Below are 20,258 nucleotides of genomic sequence, written 5' to 3' on the forward strand. Positions count from 1 at the left end.
GGTTAAAAGAGAAATTCTCACATAGCTGTAAGATTTTGACAGTTCATTTTTAGCATTATGAGGTGAAATTAATTTTTCAAAATGACAGCAGGAAAGCAGAGCAATTTACATCTGCAAAATATTACTCCAAATTCTTTTCAAATCAGCAGCTAACACAGTGACTTACCAGCTGACCTACTGGAGGCATTGCTCTTAACTCAGCATCAAACGAAATGGTCACAAAGCATACCAAAGTGGTTTTGAAGATGATCTGAAAGCAGACAGACTTACTCTTTCCAAGTAAATACACTGGAGACTGAATTACCACAGATCTCTAAACACGGAAGCATGACAAGATTGTACTCAACTCTCCAGAATATATCTTTTTTTTTGCCCTAAATTAACCCAAATCAGTCTTTTAAATATTGAGCCTTATCCTGCATTTTCATATAATAAATATTGATTACAAACTCCCAGGCAGAATGTTACAAGTTCTTGTTTCCATAGCTGCAGGACACCAATTAGTGTAGGAAAGGAATGCAGTTGACATTGTTACTAACAAGGAAAATGTGATGCAGATTAGCATCTATTTCATGCTCTAGAAAACTCACATCCTTCAACAACCTGTAATTATTTTTCTTTTCTGCCATCTAAAATGTCTCTTGTGACAAAGTATGATATTATTTTAACTTCAGAGCTGTTGTAAACTAAGGTCAGTTAAGACTATTTTACACTTGACAACTTCTGGAGAATATATTAGAGCCACGGTTTCTTCATGCTCCATCTCAAGCCTCTGTACTGAGCAGGGTGAGAGCTTAGTATCTGACCAAATAAAAAAGCTCTACTCGTTACTGCTTGCAAGCATGACAACAGTTAAATGTATCTCCATAACAACAGACTCTATAGCAACTCTGAATTTCCATTTCAGTTGTGAGGCCGACCAGGTAATCTAGATGTATACTGCAGCTTTTGGCTTTGCCTCCACAAAACTAAATTAAAAAAAAATATCAAACCAACAACCCACAAAACAAACCAACCAAACAAACCAGAGTACTCGTCCCTGTGCACTTGCTGGTGTGCAGAGAGCACAACCAGGGTCTTTCAGATACACTTCAGGAAGAGGCTTTGGGTTGTCAGTCACCTACAAGGTTACAGTACTTGTCACAGGAGCAGAAGAAGGTGGAAAAGTTATAAACAGACTTGTGGAGAGAGAGAAATAGGACAAGTCTTCTGTGAAGGCTGAGTTCCAAATCACATAGGCCATAGACAGACACTTAATTTTTACCAGCAGAAGAGAATGCATCAATTATTATTTCCAGCCGTCATCATCAGAAATGCAGAGGGAAAACATGACGTGCTTTTCTTCTCAGACTCTGGAGAAACTGCGTTCCCGTGTGTGACAGTAATATGGCTCAGATGATGGTCTCTGAACTACAATTCCTCATTATGAACACCTGTTCGACTGGTATGTTAGTCTTGGAATTTATGAGTGCAATCGAGCAGAAATACCATTTATTAGCTTAATCACCTAATAATAGTAATTTGTATAAAAATAGCTCATTATATTCCGTAAACTAGATTCAAAATGCTCTCTTAGCCAAACATTTCCATGTTTTCAAATGAGATGCATGGTTTAAATGTTCAAAATTTATTTTAGTTCACATTTTAAGTTCAGCAATTCATAAAATGCAGATAAAGATACAAAGCCAGATTGTGCTTGGACATGAAATGGAAAATACATTTCAAATGTTAGTAGGCACCTTGTCCAGGGCATTATACTAGAGCTGACATGGAGTTAAACCTTTCTGAAGCCTACAGCATAAATGTAACGTCCTCAGCATATCACGTGCTAAACAATTCACGAGTGAACAAATAGGTCTGTTTCATTAGGAGATTCAAAACTGTATGTCAAAGAGAAAACCAATGTAAATACAATCTGGTTCTGATTATTCTATTCAGCAATATAGTAACAGACTTCTACAAAATCACATAACTGAGAGAAGAAAGTTGGATTTATTTTTTCTTTTTATTAGCTGTTCACAATTCACAAATAATGAAGATATTTGAATTTGAACAGTCTAAATCATTCCATTTTCCAGAGCCTTCTATCACTGCACAGTCTTCATTTTTCATATTATTTGGTTCTCCGGGTTTCCAGTTGCTGTAAGTTAAAGGCCCACCACTCAGGTACACGAATCTGCCCTCAGTTTGTGCATCAGATATCCCAATATAAGCTTGGGTTGAAGGGCTAACTAAGTCTTTTAAAGCTGTATTCTCAGCCTCATTCCTTGGAGAGGCAAGCACACCTCCAGCTTTTGCACAAAGGGATTTTCCCTTTTCAAAATTATCTTTCTTTCCAGTTGAGACAAACATTTTTTTAGCAACATTCACAATGTCCTTTAAAATCATGGCTAGAAGAAAAAGCAAACACCATGTTGAATTACACCATAAATTGAAGATTCTAAAGTAATTTATCCATAATATCTCAATTATTACTGTTTTAGTACAAGGAGACTACTTGTAATAGTAGGCAGAAACCAACAGAAATCAAACAAAATTAACACCTGACTATACCAAATCCACATTTTAATAAAACAGGACTTTCACAAGGCTTGGATCACAAGTAATTTTTAACATATATTTTTTTGTTCCCATATTATTTTTTATTTTTATTTTTTATTTTTAATATATATTTATATATTTTTTATTATATATTTTTTTGTTTGCATCTTATTACTGCTCTTGAATCAAGACCTGAAGGAACTTGCTCCCTAAATCAAATTGCACACAGGACAAAAAAAAAAAAGCTTGTCAGGTCTCAATGCAAAAATCAGAGACTAATTAAAATTCATGCAGAGGAACTGAGCTGCCATTAGGAGATCTTTCATACCTAAAGCTAAGAGACTGTAATGAAATTCAGAGTTTCAAACCAGGGAGCGCAAACAAGAAATAAACGGACAGCTTTAGTGAGTCTGGGAAACTGAATATTTACCTTGAAAACATTAATGATCTTAGGAGAAATATACATATCTATAGTTCACATGCCTGCCAGGTTTTCATGAAACAAACAAACAAAAAGCCCCCAGTGTAAAGTGAGCCTCTTGTTCACTGAATAGATAAGACTGGGCTTGGAACAACCCTTTTGAAATGCATTTGCTTTCTTTGACAGACATTTATTTTACCATACTGCCTTCAACAGGTATCCATGATTAGTGTCAAGGGAGTCTACCATCTTATAATAATTGTAAGGAAACTCCAAAAAGAAAATTGATATGATTGTATCTTACCTTTTTTGTATCTGTTTAAATCATCTTCCAATACCCTTATTTTTGCTTCCAAAGCAGTTACTTGTCGTTGCAGGTCATCAGTTACAACAACTAAGAATTAAGGGTATTGCTTAGTAATTTATCTTAAAAATAACTACACCACTGCTGTCTTTCATCTGATGTCAATCTGTGTGAGAGACATTCGGTTTCCAGAGCAGAAACCATAGGGCACATTGCAGAATCACTCTCTGGGAAATTGTGCCAGTGAGAGAGCCACATTTCTAACTCAGACGAATATTTGGGTGGGCTTTGAATTCTCAGAGCTGACAAGCTCATCAATTCATCTGGAAAAGCCCAGATCTCAAAGGTAAAACACAAATGTAAGCATTTTAAATGAATTAAAGAGGAAAATACATGAACAGACAAAGAATTAAAGGGAAATGCCTTTGTGATCTGAGTGAAAGGATTTGTAATTTTAGACACAAACAACAAAGAACTAGTGACTCCAGACACTTTTTTTCCCAAGTTATGCTGGGCAACTCATCCCCTAAGTAACAGGTGTTTTATTTGTTTGCTCATTACACTTCTGGAAGTCACACCTTCACACCTTTCTTCAAATGATGTAATCAGAACACGAGACATGATAACAAATATTTTAAAGATAATACACTAACAGGTTGAAAAATAGATTATAGAAACACGAGAGCTTTACTACTTACTTCCACGTTCTCCTTTTTGACCTTTTTCTCCTTGTGGTCCCACCTCTCCTTTTAATCCTGGAGGTCCTGCTTTTCCAGGCAAACCCTGCAGACCTCTCAATCCTTCCCCTAGAGTTTGATTTGAGAGAAAATAGTTCTAATGTTTTCTGAGAGTATTCTCCCACCATGTTCCCTTAGTGTTTGGAGAGAGTCCTGAACTGAGAAACAGTTTAACAACTAGCAACTGTATGCAGAAGACATAAACACCAAAGACTCTCTTAAGCAGATGTTTGCAAACCCAGCTGAGGATAGGAGGTAAAGAGATGAATTCACTCAGAAGAAAGGGATGAAATTGGTAAGTGAACAGGAAATAGATAACGTTGGTGGAGCTATCTGTATTTCTGCTTTGAGAAAGCTTTTCAACAACAAAACAAAGTCCCTGCATTTATACCAATCAGAAAAGGAGATAATTCACAGCATCAGACAACTTCTTGTTTACCCATGATTTCCTAATACTCACTCATCATTTTAAGTTTTCTCTGATGCAGTGTAAGGTTACCCTGCACTTTATGAATGATGAAATTCTTTTGAGAAATACTCAGTATTTGAGGTTTGTACATTAAACACAACATATCCTCAAATTTTATGTGAATACTAATTGTAGAAACAATTGCTGAAAAAAATAAAAACAAAAAACACCCCACTCAGTAAATGCATTTTATCTCAAAAGAATAATAATTGGTAATATACATCTTGAACAGCAAAGAACCAAGAAATAGAGCATGGCCAGAAATCCTAACTCAGTAGAAAGGAGAGGAATGAGACATCTAACAAAAATATCCTCAAGGTGTTACAATACTATATTAACTTCCAATGGTCGATATCATTTCATTTTGCCGTTGCTGAAATCTTCCAACCACTCATTGTGTCAAAAACCACTCCTACTTCCACCTGAAAATTGTTCCTGTCAAAATATTCATTTGCTAGGAACTGCATTACTTGGATGAAAAATCACTGTGACACAAAATTCATTATTATATCTATTTATGAAAATGAAATTCCAATGTAATAAACACTTTGTTATTGCAGAGATACACATGCTCTAAAATCAGAAAGCCGTTACATGTAATCTAACCTTATGTTATTTAGAAAATTAGGTAAAATGTAATAAAGGTCAAGCATACCTCTGAAGTGGTTATTTAATCAGGCAGTGCTGGCTTTATATATTTCAGCCACGAAACAACAGAGAGCATATCTGAGGATACGTGATACTGAAAATGTCTATACTGAACATTTGTATACTCCAGATAAATTTTACATCTTATGTCATATCATTAAATCATTGTATTGGATGAGACCTTAAAGATCATCCAGTTCCACTCCCTACTGCAGACAGGGTTGCCACCCATTACATCAGGAAGCCCAAAGCTCCATTCAACCCAGGCCTGAACGCCTCTGGGGATGGAGCATCCACAGCTTCTCTGGGCAACTTGAATATTTAAATACATATCAAGCTATATTCATACTGATAGGAATTTGCTTGGATATTGAAAAGTAATTAACTAACTCCAGGAGGAGTACTATACACATGACAAGATGATATAAAGCTAGGATGAGTGATTGGCACACTAGAAGGCTGTCCGGATATTCAGCAATACCTGGACAGACTGGAGAGTTGGATGGAAAGGAACCTTATGGGGTTCCACAAGGGCAAGTGTAGAATCCTACACTGGGGAAGGAATAACTGCATGTCAGTGCAAGTTAGGGGCTCACCTGCTGGAAATTAACTCTGAGAATAAGGATCTGGGTGTCCTGATGGACAGCAGGTTGGCTGTGAGCCAGCAGTGTGCCTCTGTGGCCAGAAAGGCCAATGGTATATCCTAGGGTGAAATAAAAAGAGTGCGACAAGCAGGTCAAAGGAGATAATCCTCACTGTCTACTCTACCTTAGTGAGACCAGATTTGGAGTACTGTGTTCAGCTCTGGGATGCCTAGTTCAAAAAAAGTCAGGGATCTCCTAGAAAGAGTCCAGTGGAAGACCACAAAGATGATTAAGGGCCTGGAGCATCTCATATGAGGAAAGACTGAGAAACCTGGGACTGTTCAGCTGGCAGTAGAGGAAACTGAGAGAGGATCTTATCAAAGCTTATAAATAGATAAGGTGTGGGAGTCAAGTAGGGGCAGGATCTTTTCAGTGATGCCCAGTGACAGAACAAGAAATTCCATATGAATATGAGGAAAAACATTCTTACAGCATAGGATTTAGTAAGAAGGTATACAGTTCTGTATGTACTTAATTTTCTCAGAAACAATTTTATATCTTGGGAAAGGTGATAACTCCGTTGTACTGTGTGACAGAAAGCACTTTCTAATCTGTTTGTTTGCAGCAACTGTTTGTCAAATCATGTCTTGAGGGAAATTCAGTTGCTGGGACTTAGTTAATTTGAAGCAATCCAATTATTATCATTAGGTTAGTAGCCAACTTCAGCAAACATGATTTCTGGTTTTGAGAGCTGGCCACTGGAAAGCAGACACAATTTAGTATGGTACGTAGGAAACTCTGTAAATGGCTCAGAATACAAATGGTACATTGAGATTAAAATCTCATTTTATCTCCGTTCTATGGGCTGCTGTGAAAATGGGATTTTATGTTTGTATGTTTTTTAAAAAAAAATATTTATTAAATCCAAGTATCTAGAATAGAATTAAAAATGGAGCAAGTGCTTTATAGACAGCTTTCTGCAAATTTACAGAAACTATACAAGGTTAATATGGCAGAGAAGAAGTAGAAAAATGGAATAATAGAAAAGGCATAAAATAAGACTAAAGGGATGAAAAGGAGCATCAAAAATACACTACTGATAAACGCTCTGTACCTGGGTCTCCCTTTTCACCTTTGGGACCATCTCTTCCATCTCTGCCTGGTAATCCGTTGACTGCAGGAGCACTACACTGAATGATGGGACATGAATACATTTTCTCTTCAGGTTTATCTGTGGTAAGTGAACTTGTTGCCATCATCAGTGATAGACAAAGCAGCAAAGCACTGAAAGGCTGAAGAATAGTCATTGCTAAGTCCATGGGTCTGTGAGAAATAAAGCAGAGTCACATCACAAATTTATCCATTCACATGATCATTTTAAAGGATTGTCTAGGAAAAATTTGCCTGCGTTACCCAGGAAATATACTTCAATCTTTGTTCCAAAGGGCAAGAACAGGGGGTAGCGTATAAACCATATAACCCAGCCTCTGATTGTATACTTACGTATGGAAATCAGAAGAAAAACAACGAAGCTTACAAAAATCCAAAAATGTCAAGGTATAAAGAATATATCATCCATTTCACCATGCTGCTAATTTATTTTAATGTATTTTTTCATAGCAAGTTTAAACTTAAATAATTTCTCTTTATGCCAAATGATTCATACAGAATGACAGTTTGCAATGAATCCTAAACTTTCCAGCTATTTAATCTCTGCAGGGACTCTTCTCTCTACAGCTATGAGGATTACTGTACATTGAAACTAAGAGTGATTAAGATATTTCTTTTGCTAATATCTTCAGTACTAGCAAACACTGATAGCTTAAAGGACAAAAATTTCAGGTATGCTTAGATAATCATCATCTGATTGCCTCTCAATTTCTCCTTTCACACCTTGTATATTAATAAAGATACATTACTTTTTCAGTATTATGCCTCAGAGCTGATGTTCTCTTGGATCTCAGAACTGCAATACTTTGCTGCCCTCTCTGAGCAGAACAGTGACAGGCAATAACATCGTAAGACAAAGCTCTGCATTATGTTCTGATGAACTGCACAAAAATAATTATTCTCAATTTTAATATGATGGTCAAATTTGGTATAAATATGTCCAATATATTTTGTGTCTAACTGAAAACAAAAGCAAAGAAACAAACAACAAAATGAAACTACCACAAACATGATCTGACAAACCTGAAGGGTAAATAAGTACTAAGTCAACTGGCATTGTTTTCTCTCGGTTCTACTGATCAGCCTAAAGTAGGAAACATGTTTAAGGAAATATTGTCTTAAGCATGGATAAGGAGGCACAATCATATCCAGCATGAATTTTGCTAATCACTTTTCATTTTAAGCCTCAGGAAAAATTCCCTATGGAGAACATCCTGTTCTGTCTTGATTCATCTGATAAAGTGCAATATAAAATGCACTCACTAGCTTATTACTGAGAGAATATGATCAGTAGGAAAAGAAAGCAGTTAAAGAAGCACCACTTTTTTCTATACTTCTCTGTAGGCTCACATCCAAATCTGGAGCAACTGCCTATACCAAAACAAAACAAGGGAAATTACTTAGCTAACCAGTAATAATAGAGCTTGAATCCAATTTATTTTTCCTATCCAGCATCACGGACAAAAGACAGCTCTTCTTACCCACCCAAGGGCTTTTTCTGTTAGATATTTATACTTGGCTCATTATTTGGTACCAGGGAAAATACCACTTCTGTCTTTCATGAAGGCAGTATGAAAAAGTTCATAATAATGATCCAACAAAATAAAATTTAAAAACAAAAGCTCGCAGAGAATACTGTCACTACAAAGTCCCTAACACACAGACTGGTGTTGTTTTTGGCTGCTGGCCTTCTGAAGCTACCACCTGCTTACCTCTAAAGTTTTCCAAGATGAACGCTCTTTGTTCTAGGAAAACCAAAGGGTCTCTTTCCCCTCTAAGAAATTGATGGCAGAGTTTCCTGGAAGCTTTATCACTTCAAAAAGACATTAATGACAGTTTATATCAACATTAGTTTGGATTAAAAACAAAACAAAACAAAACAAAAAAGCAAAATATTCCCACTGTATCAGAAAAATCTCAGGGATTTCCTAAAATAGGAAACATAGATTTTGCAATCCATATTTAAATTTAGAGAAGATGGAGATTTCAACATGGAGAGTCATGCCAAGTGTGGGTGCAGTAACACTCTGTGAGTTGCAAGGCTTACACAACTGCAGAATATTTAAGCAGAAGGATCAGAATCAGGCCCTGAAATGAAGCTTCTTTAATACTTCGAAGGTAGCTAGTTCTGGAAGTGATATTGGTACAGCTATTTCAAGAGATATATCTCAGAAAATTCTTGCATTCCTCCATAAAGAGTATATTATGACATGCCTCACCCCATGAAGGTAAAAATCAGGCAAATGATCCTGGAAGAGGCAGCCAGGAGGCAAAACAGTCCTAATCATGGAGCTGACAGCTCTGAGTCATCAGCCCTGAAGCCTAAATTTGACAGAAAAGGACAGCCCTTTCGAGTCAAATACTGGGGAAACTGCTCTTCAAAAGTAAATAGTATGTTAGTATAGAGAATACTAAGGGACAGAATGCTGTTAAATGGACAGACACGTCCTGCTCAAAGTCATCTTCATCAGCTTACTGTGCACTGCTAGGGCAGCCACTTTCTAAGTGGCATGCTTGAACTTGCAAGGGTTGCAAGGCCTCCATATGGTCAAATACTTTTTACAGCAAAAAGAGTTTTACTCACCAGCACCTTTACCTGCTTAGTGCACAGTGAAAATCTTATCACTTCATTGGCTTTCCTGACAGCCAGTGTGACAGAACGTAGTAGAGAAGAATTGAAACAGAAGATAGCTGGATTTTTATCTGAAGGACCAGCCTGCCAAGAGAAAAAAAAATAAAGTCCTTTAGTTTCCACTAAAGCTATAATTTTGAGCTTTATTTGGAGTTTTCTGGCTTATCTCTGTCTTGCACAATCCTAGAGATCATCTACTTCAACCTTACCACCCCTATTTACAGGAATTGCGTATGACATTCTGCGAGTAAACCCTTTGCTCTTTGCCTGGCCTTGGATGTATATTGACTTTGTTAAAGTACAAATGAAGAACAAAACAGAACAGCCCCCCACGCACACAGAAAAAAAAAAGAAAAGAAAAGAGAAAAAACCAACAAAAAAACAGGCTATCTGAAAGGTATTCATTTTGACTGTATTGCTTTTCCCCTTTATTCAGTCAGTGGAACAATCTTCAAATAAAGACTTGGATCCTGCTTGACTGCAGTGGGTGTTTTTCCTGCAATGTACTCTGCATTATCCATGGAAAAAAATTGGCCAAGTCAAACATGTACATTTGTGTGTAGATGAGAAAAGACAACATTGCGTGAAGAAATAAAACATTTAAATAAGTCACCTCTACTTCTCTTCCTGTAAAGACTGTGACACAGTGAGCAGGCCAAAATTCTCAATAGAGCCTGCATGGAAAGTAGAGTAATAGGAATAGTTTGTCTTTGTGTATATATTGCCAAGGATAGCTCTGAAATAAGAGTAGTATAAAATGCTGTTCTGAGGAATAGATGGCTCTAGCAACTCTGCTTGTGGAAAACTTCCTTGCCCAGAGGAAGCTCTGATAGACATCTCCAGCTGAAAATATCAATTCAAACTCTTTCAGCCATGATTTGATAAAAACATTTGAAAGCCAACACCATAAAGAAAAGATCTGGAATTAGAGGTCTAATTCTTTAAATAAGAAGCTGGAAAATTGGCTATCTTGACTAAGAACTAGAATGTGCTATCCATATGCTGTCAACGCACGGCTATACTGTCACCTTGTAATCCACAGAAACTTCTGGTTTATTTTTCCCCCATTGAACTTCTCTGAATGTTTCCTGCCTGCAAAAGAGAAAGTATGAATTAGACAGGGTTCTCAGAGATTATCCTACTCCTAGTACTCACCTAGTACAGCTCAGAACACTAAACATATCATGTGAAGCATCTTGTAGAGATGTATTTATCACACAGAAATTTTACAAAGCAGCAGCACATCAATGCATTTATCCAAGCCTTCAGGATTATTATAAATTCCTGAGTCAAATGACATGTAAAAATCATGAGAGCAGGTGGTTCAGTATTCAAAATTATTAGAAGGTTTTCTTCACTGGATTTCTCATTTCATTTTTTTTCCTCCTCATTTCTATAAAGCCGTCCCTTCCTCTAGAAATATTTAGTTTCAGTACTGATTTGTTCTCTGCTTAGATGCTCAAATATAATTTCTTTCTGCATGTCATTTGGTTGTAGGAACTGTCTTATGTCTGTCTGCTCTTTGCCATAAAGTGCAGCTCTTCAAATTTTCTTGGAGAAGCAAGCAGCCCAGCATGTGAGAAAACCTGGCTTTTGAAGCCTCGAAGTTACCTTTGGAGCCATCAGTTTTGAGTCCTCTTCACCAGCAGCAACAGTATATGGCAATAACAGAAGTGGGAGCTACATCCAATTATTTTCATCATAGCATAACAGAGTGACAGCTTCTAGAGGTTTGCAAAGGAGTGTATGTCTAAAGCAGTGGATAGAAATGCACAGCTAGCTCATCGATTCACTTTGATGTCAGACCAACAGTGTGCTCTTATCTCCAAACCAGGAGCTTACAAAGTATTTCAAACCTTTCACTGAGGCAATCAGAGGTAGGATCAAAGAGTTCTGAAGAACAAGACCCTAGGAATAACCTTATTTCAGAAAAAAATCTGAGTCCAGGCATTATGGAGCACAATTCCTAATAGGTGCTCATACAGTGAGTATAATTAGAACCTTTTCAAAAAATCTGAAGTGCAAGCTGTTCTGTTCTTCTGAATTAATAGTGATTTATCCCTTGCCTGTGTAACCTCCTATGCATCTGTACTTCTGCACAGTGAGAAGGATGGAGCAGAGCTGAAGTTCTCTTTATTTTCAGTTGTCAGCCAGGCACAAAGACTACATGGATAGTTGTTTCTGGTGCTGGGTTCCTACCTTGAGGCAATCCTCACCAATGATAAAATCTTAGGATTTCCTGTACTCACTGTCCACATAAAGAATAATTTAAACTTGTCCATTACTTGTGAAAGAGGTCGAAATTTCTACAGTAGAACATGCTAGCAAGAATACCATAATAAAAAAGAAGGTATAGGAATAATATTGTAATATTGTAATTATTATTCGTCTCAGCAGTTATTGTAGAAGTTAGTATAAGCATCAGAAAGTATAAAACTCCGAGTTTATGTTACTGAAGTATGTTCATAAGAGACCTAAACAAGCACATCCCAGCAAATTTTCAGTGGGTGTTAATAATCAGATAGATGATAAACTAGGTACAAATGCCACCTCCTCCTCTCTTAAACTTAAAATGATTGCACTTTAGTCTGGAACTACACTTACAACCAAAAAATATTCCTGATTCTTATTACAGTCTCAAAAGAGATACTGATTTATGGTTTGGAGTTCGTGAAACTGAGACTGATGTAGGAGATGAAAGTGAGATAAATCTGAAGCAGACCAGACCAAAAAAACAAAAGAAAACAAAACACACGTTTTCTTAACTGAGAAGAAGTGAAGAAGTTTGGGTTTGCTTGAGATTTCAAACAGAGTTCACAATTCACAAAGAGTTTCCTCATTTTAGGAACAGACTGCCATGAACACATATAACAAGTTCCTCCATCTCCTTGAAAATGAGTAGGTTGAGCTAACAGACATGTAAGCTTTAAGAACATGAGATGCTGGAGGAAAATAACATCTCATGAAACATCACGTCTGATTTCCAGATTTTCACTTCAGCTACAAAAGATGTAGAATGGCACATTTTCCAAAATAAGATGAGTTGTTCGTGTCTTTCAATTGACTAGTCAATAAAGAATTCTAGAGGGCTTTCTTCATATTGCAAGAAAAAATAGTCAAAAACAGGCCTCTCCAATAAACAAGAGAGGCTCAGATGCTACTGATGTTTCAGAAGCTATAAATACATTTCACTTTTCAATTTAAGTGCATACTGAAAAAGATTTTGTGATGATTAAGAAGATGAGAATCCAGATAAGATTATACAAGGCAGAGTCAGGTTGTACTTAAAATTCTTTAATATCTACAAATAATATATCTTAATGTCTTTAATAATATATCTTTAATATCTTGCAAAGCATGGGATCGTTAGCCACTAAAATTCTACTAAATTCACCTCACTAAAAGGGGATCAATCAAATCCCTACATTTTTAATGTTTCATCAGGATCTTCTTTTTCTGTGTCTTAATGATTCTAGACAGGATTCGAAGTAATTAGGAGGCTTTTGAGGGCAAAACAAAAGCAGCTAACAGCTGAACTGAAAGCACAGTTGATAATGGATTATGTGGCCAGGAAGTGACCTCTGGTGGATGCTAGGTGGTCAGTAGGTGTATGTACTTACCAGAATAGCTTATTCACTTAACTACATTAAATCCACTGAGGTGAATATGACCTAATATTATGACATAATCAAAGAAACTTTCCAATTGAAATAGAACTATTCAATGCAAAAAATGGGAAGCCAATGCTAGGACAGTAAAGATATTCATCACAAACTTTAGAAACCTCTGTAACAAAAGGGATTATTGACTTGACACACATTATCACTATACCTTTAATAAAGTGAAGCAAAGGCAATCTTTCAGATGATCTAAAAATCAAGAGAAATGTTAAAGGAAACAGAATGATCCTTTGAGAGCATGTCTGGAAAGCATTACTTTAAGAAACATGAGATTTTCACATTAGTGTGAGGTGGGGGAATCTGCTGCTTTCAGCACGCACAAGTTGCAAATAACAGCCTCTGTACTAAATTGTAAGATTTTTGTACAGATGTATTAAAATACTGAATATCCCTCAAGACCCCATCCATTCCCAACTAAGTATTGTTGAAGAGAACTGTAAGCTTTGGAATACCTTCGATACCACGTCCTGAAGAGTCTCACAAGTGCCCTATTTCAGGGCCTGTATTTGCAGAGTGCCTACATGTTCTGAGAGATCATGAACTTTGTGCAGGTCCATGTAAGACTGAAAACTCCCTCTTGGTGATTAGAATGGCTTCCTCTTTGTACTGTTCCTCCGCTTCCACCAGGAGTTGGAACCCCAAGAGCTTCTCTCACAGTTCTAACAGTGGATACAGAAGAAGGTTTGCTGCACAGAAATAACAAACTGAAATTGTTCCCAAGGAAAACCAGTCTTTCTTGGCAACAGTTGTCTTGGAAACAAAGTCTCCTAGCAGAGCATCATGGCCACTGATCCACGGAAAGCAATCCATGAGTCATTTTTCTCAGGGCCAGGGAAAATGGCTGATAGCCCCCCACCATTTTGCTTTTCCCTCAGCTCAAGTTGTGAGAGAACTGCCAAGAGCCACAGAAATTAACTGAAATTCTGTCTCTTTGCTATGGATCCAGGGAGTATTAATAATATTAACTTGTTAATAATATCATCAGGCAGCAGTATTCTACCACACAGGGATTTTTTATTTTTTATTTTTGCCTTCCTTCCTTTGGGCAGGAATGGCGTAGCTTTTCACTAGGAGAGGAAAACTGCACTGGAAAATCACATTCAAATACAAGACAGCCATGATAGCACTAAGCAAAGAAGGGAAAGAAACAGCAGAGCACATTTCTGTATAAACTCTTTAGAAATTGATGTGAAAGCTTTGAAGAGTTGCATAACTTTGGATTTCACACCTTTCACAGAGAGTGGCACAGGCACTGATCTGTGCTCAGACAAAGATGGATGCATGCATCAGATCTACAGAAGGAATTTGACCTGCAAGTTCTTGACAGTGCATTCATGCTCACCTCTGCCCAGCTGTTACCACTTGATTGCTTTCTGCTCAAGAGTCATTACTGCGAGTTTATATCACTCTAGGACAAAAGACATGCAATATTAAGCACAGCTCTTTCATCTGCACAGCATATATTTAGCATTCATTGATTAAACAAGCAAAGGGTTGAGCAGTGAGCAAAAACTTCAACTACCACAATTTGAAACCCATCCATTAAAAGAATCAAGAGAACTACCTGGGTCCATTCAGGTTTCAAAGGTCCACCACGAGGGTAAAGATGAACAGAGCTGCAACAGGACCCACAGGTCCAGGATTAGCAGCTGTTCCAGCCATGTCTCACAAACTGATCTGAAAAAAACAATCCTATTCTTTCCGTAAAAGCATTTTCTTCTGGAACACTTCTCACAGTTCATTCTAATTCTTTGATATGAACTAAGATTATCTATGCATGAAATTATTCAGTCGTGAATATTTGGACACACACTTTCATACAGGTGGAATGAGCAATAATTTATTAGGTGGTACCACAGCCATTGCATGAACTAATATTTGCAGAAGGAGATTTGAAGCAGAATAACTTTTAAAATCAGCTTTCAACTTTTTTTTCCATTACCTGCACAGTAAACATTCTAGGAGACTGTTGGGCAGGTGGACTCCCAGAGACTTTCAAGGAAAGGGGAAAAAAAAGCACCAGCAGTAATAAATCACACAGTTTGCAACTGCATAGTAAATACCTGCAGCTATGTGAAATTCCACTTCTAACCTAAACTAGTAAACAACTTGGAAAAAAGTAAGCACAGGCATAGAAAATACCAACTGACTACAAATCAGCTGCAAACACATTAAAGGCCTATATTTGTTCAAATACATTATTCATAATGAATAATTTGAGCGTTAGTTGTATGCAATTTATGTTGCATAAACTTAAGTAAATACTTGTAACCAAAAGCTGATTTAAGAATTAATGAGCAATCTCTAAATAAAATTTTACTACTAAATAAATCCTTTTCTGAGTTGCAAAGCCATATGTTTCCTTCAGCATAAATTCCAACATTTCTATTAGCAGCTAAGCCTTATAACACTGAGATAATGACACTCGCTGCCTTTTGAAGCTCTTGCTAAGCAAAAGAAGAAACAATTGCTTTTGAGGAGTTCTTAAAGTAATTAAGGTTCAATAGTGATATGACCTCATTGTAGCTTTGCTCTAGGCACTGAAATTTCTAATCTAGAATCAATATTTACACACTTTTTAGTAAACAAATAAAGAGGAGAAACATATGTTTTCCATCTGCTGAAGTAGGTCCACTGACCACTGCTGTGTCACTTTGCACACAGACTTTAGAAATGAATATCTCATATTAAGAGGTATTGCAGTGTAGTGTAGCACATCTGCACAGTCTGGATTGATATAGCACACTGTGCTTTTTAGTGACAATAAGCAATTGGGAAATTCACATTTCACATGCCTTTTAGTCAGATGTCTTAAAAATTTTTCGCTCGCACCATGACAGGACTGTGTCATTTTCTGTAAAAATTCAACAAGAAAACAGACAGGTATTATTAGCAGCTAGATGGATGCACAAACAATAAATACAGTCTCTCAAAAGACTTTTTTATACACCAGGGATCTCTTTCTCCATCCCTTCCCATAACTGATTGGCAAACTATCTCCCATGTGGGTACAGGAAAAGCATGATCACAAGTCCATGTAGCTGAGTGGCTGTGCTTGCATCTCAGTCCACAGCTTCTCTGAGCTCAGCACCAGCAACAGGAGAGCAAAGTGCCTAGACCTGATTTGCATACATTTCATGCTCTTCTGCAGTAACTCTCATCTAAACTTTTAGTTTAGGTCAGACACAAACAAGTTGTGCTGAAGCAATATTAAGGGAACGTGATTTATTTAAAGAGTACGTAATACATGATTTTGCAATTTGAATAAAAACAATACAATAAAACAGGAGCTAGCATCACTCTCAATTTTTTGTGGTCTCTTTCAGTGATTTTAAATTGCTTAATATTTACAGAACTTATGGGTAGATTTAAAATATCTGGATTTCCACTCCAAATTTACTTCCATTCCATGCCATTCTATTAACAACTCCTTTAAGATCTTTGGTGTTCTATTCTACAATATATTTCATTCCTTATTCTTTAATTTCTTCTATTAGAGGGTTGTGATTGGTTTAGGAACAGACTCATGGCTTGTCATGGCAGATTCCATTTTGTGGATTGAACCTGCTTAGAGAAGCTGTACTCATTTGTCTGAACCACACTCATTGGTTGCTACGTAGCAGATGGGCAGTTATGCAACATGAGCTGTTCCTCTGTATCTGATTCTCATATACAAGGATGACACTGTTGACGTTCTGTCCTTTATAAATACCATACACAGTTTCCCCATGTGATAGTCTACGCCAAAATGTTTATTAAAAAAAAAACACAAAACACCCTCTCTACTATTCGGCTCGCTTATCCCAGCAGCTAAATAACTAGCTTTTGTCATTAGTCCTTGATAGCATTGCTCCTCATTATATATCAAACTTGCTGCATTTCTATAATGTGCATCATAGTCTTTGAAAATTGCTAATGAATACTAACTAGCCTTAAAAGGCAGTTGCCAAAAATAAGGAAGTTTTCAAGATTTTTCAAACCCGGGATTTTAAAACATTAGATTTTTAGAAAGAGAGTGAGCCAAATGTATACCAATGTGATAACAGATGCAAAAACAGGTTTATTTACTATGACAGAGCTCCCAAATTCTCAAGTACTTCTCAGTCATGTCTCATCAAATGAGAGTTTTCTACCTTCAGTATAATACGAATGACTGTCATTCTTTTAGACCTTTCCCTTTATTGTCTGATTAATATTATGTAAGTTGCTCCAAAATGAATGCCTCACATTTATTTCCATGGAAACTACAACAGATACAAAGAACACAAAAACACTATATGAGAGCAAATTCTCAGCTACAGAACATTATTTTTCAACCAGCCATTACCATTAGGTTCGTATTTTTGCCCGCAACAAAGAGGAGCCCGCAGGCTGTGCTTCTAAAAATCTGCACCAATGGAGATGACCCACGTCACTGTCACCACTGTGACAGTGGCACCCACTGTCTCACTGTGCTCACATCCACTGTTTGGTCTCCATCAGCGTTCAGCAAGCATCAGAGAATGTCAGTGGGTGCCGCCTTTTCCAAATGGAGCAATTCAATGACAAACCTTTGCTTCATACACACTTCCATGTCAGATGCCATATCGTCAGGCTGCTCCTCTGTCACACAGCAACAAAATGTAATGGGACACCAGCAAAAGGGTTCAGCCTCTAATGCTATACTGTCAACATCTGCCTCTGATGTCATGGGCAAAGATAATGAAACAGGAGGCATTACTTTTGAGCAACCCTCTCATACGAGCAGTGGTTTGAATATCTTTAATGCAAAGGGAAGTATGTATTAGTATAGAAAAGGTACTTCTTATGATCTACTAGCACAGCATTGTTTCTGTCAGTAATGGTTACAGTAAATAAGCAATGCCTGCACTCCAGAGCATCTTTTCACTGGAGCATTTAAAAGACATTTATCATCTTTCACAAATGCCTGGCACCCCAAAATTTTTACAGATTTCAATGAGAGCTGCGGTTTCCAGAATTTTGGAAAACATACCTTTTTTTTTCTTTTTAAAGTCTAATTTTAATATATTAGTTTGAATGGCACATCTAAATGCAGAAATTATTCTGAAAAATGCACAATTGATCCCCCCAAACCTTCGTATATACAAGAGAAGCTCTTAAATATGACTACCTTTTTCTGCCAATGTTTTCTAACCAATGCTTAGATAATCATACTATACTTCACACCTCTTCATACATAACTGTGAAATGACTGTTAAACCATAGATAAAGAAGGTCTCGGGAGGATTTATTGTCATTAATGTCATCCTCCAGTAAGAAAGAATGCTCATTTCTTTTTGTGATTCTCTGCAAAGCAGATGTTGTCTGTTTTTCTAAAAGCGGTAAGAAGGGCAGAAGACAAGAAAATTAATTTTCACTGATAACAAAACAAATGATGGAACAAAGTCATGTGGACGACAAACTACAGTATGGAATCCAAGCAGGACTGCTAAGACACTGAATTTGTTACCATGCTGCAGTAAAACCATAATGGGAACATCATTCAAGTAACACAGTTCGAAATGTTACTTATATCTGAAACGCAGACAGTATATTAAGCAACATGCACGTTCATACCTTTGACAAATTACCAAGGAGCAGATAGATCAGAGTCAGAAATTTTAACAGTATCCAACTTTTCACTTATGCTCCTGTCCGTGCTATTTCCCCGAGTAATCAACATGTGAGAGCAAAGCATACAAATTCACAGCTAATTTACCAATTTACTTAGATGGCAGCTCAGCTAAGTACTGCTGCTCCAAATGAAAAGTTTAAATGGGTTTCTAGCTCTGCAAGTTCTTGCAAAGGTGGATGAGTATTAAAGAGGTCCTGGAAAAAGGATCCCTTTGAGATGGTGTTTATATTACAGTGTTACTAAGATCTTGGAGAATGACTTCAATAAGATCTTGGAGGAAGCAGATTTAACTCTGAGAAACATTATATCTTGAAGGAATATTCCATCTCTTGTATGCAGTAATCAGCTGTGATTTATGTCACCAGTGTATCACCATAAGCCATGCAATAGCTTGGTTGAGTAGCTCAGCTGTGGACAGAACAAAACCTGCAACCCCTTGGGTATCCACATCACTTGCAAAACAAATCTCTTACTCTGATTAATCTGTTAAGATTTATCTATATGGGGGAAGTAGCCAGTGGAAGCTATTGTACATCTGCTACACCAGCTTCTCTTATGTAAACAAGGACCTTATCTGCATCTCTCACCCTGAAAACAGAAAGTTCCTATTTTTAAAACATATTTGCTTACCCTATGAGGCGTCTGTCTAAAGTTACTCCTTTTGTCTTTTGTTTCCTTTAAGAGAAGGCTGAACAATGGTGCTCAGTTCTTCTAAAGTCTTCAACTGTGTTTTTCATTCAAAACTGTCATCATTCAAAACATTCATTTTAAAAACTGTCTTTTTTAAAAAGGACCACAAAGCCTGTAGTTTTCCATGATCCAACGAGTAGTTTAATCAAGTTGAATAAGTTGAAGAGATGCAGTACAAATAAAGCAAATCTATACTGTCATTCCAGGGCATTGTAAACACTTACAGATTGCTCTCAAAATCATTAGACATTGATCTTAACAATTAGAAGGAATCTCTAATCTTTTACTGCAGATGTAAAACACAAAATTTCTACTTTATGGACCTTAACTGGAATTCCAAACTTGAATACGTTTAAAACTTTTGGATGAGTGATATAAATTATAAGATGATAACCTTAAACAAATTCCTACACTTCCCTGAGCAGTATCTTTTCAAGTCTTCCTTTTGGCTTTAATGAGATCATTTTTTTAGGTGGAAAGGAGATATTGCTTTCTGTGCAAATTTGCCCAATCATGCTTTGTAAAATTACCTGATAGGAGGAGGCATAATAACAAAAATGTTGTTATGTGCTGTGCTGTGTAGTGGATTTCTTCTTTACAGGTAGGATAATTCGGACAGTAGGCAAATCTCATTTTAGACTAAGCAGCTGTGCTGACTTAAATATACTGAAAGCATATTAATTACAATTTCAGGGGAAACTGCCTCTTCTGAAACTTCTCAATAGCAATTGCTACGTGTTGCAGTGT

The 20,258-nt window shown here is 36.9% G+C and overlaps 1 protein-coding gene across 5 annotated transcripts; it reads right to left on the reverse strand.

Moving 5' to 3' along the window:
* Positions 1–1,611: 1,611 nt before the first annotated feature.
* On the reverse strand, positions 1,612–11,232 carry SFTPD (surfactant protein D). 5 transcript variants are annotated; one of them, XM_052677626.1, is made up of 8 exons: positions 11,118–11,232; positions 10,535–10,598; positions 9,459–9,590; positions 8,587–8,687; positions 6,819–7,027; positions 3,965–4,072; positions 3,267–3,356; positions 1,612–2,390 (listed from the first exon to the last, which is right to left on the reverse strand). In XM_052677626.1, the coding sequence occupies exons 5-8, from the start codon at positions 7,021–7,023 to the stop codon at positions 2,017–2,019; spliced, it is 777 nt and encodes a 258-aa protein (XP_052533586.1). In that variant the 5' UTR covers positions 7,024–7,027; positions 8,587–8,687; positions 9,459–9,590; positions 10,535–10,598; positions 11,118–11,232; the 3' UTR covers positions 1,612–2,016. The 5 variants fall into 5 exon arrangements, with proteins under 5 accessions (XP_052533586.1, XP_052533587.1, XP_052533589.1 ...); XM_052677627.1 differs by lacking the exons at positions 10,535–10,598; positions 11,118–11,232 and adding an exon at positions 8,138–8,245 and having other exon boundaries at positions 9,459–9,668; XM_052677629.1 differs by lacking the exons at positions 10,535–10,598; positions 11,118–11,232 and having other exon boundaries at positions 9,471–9,666.
* Between the last annotated feature and the right edge of the window lie 9,026 nt (positions 11,233–20,258).

This window comes from Tympanuchus pallidicinctus, unplaced genomic scaffold, assembly GCF_026119805.1.
Source record: "Tympanuchus pallidicinctus isolate F22 unplaced genomic scaffold, pur_lepc_1.0 scaffold16, whole genome shotgun sequence".
NCBI lineage: Eukaryota > Metazoa > Chordata > Aves > Galliformes > Phasianidae > Tympanuchus > Tympanuchus pallidicinctus.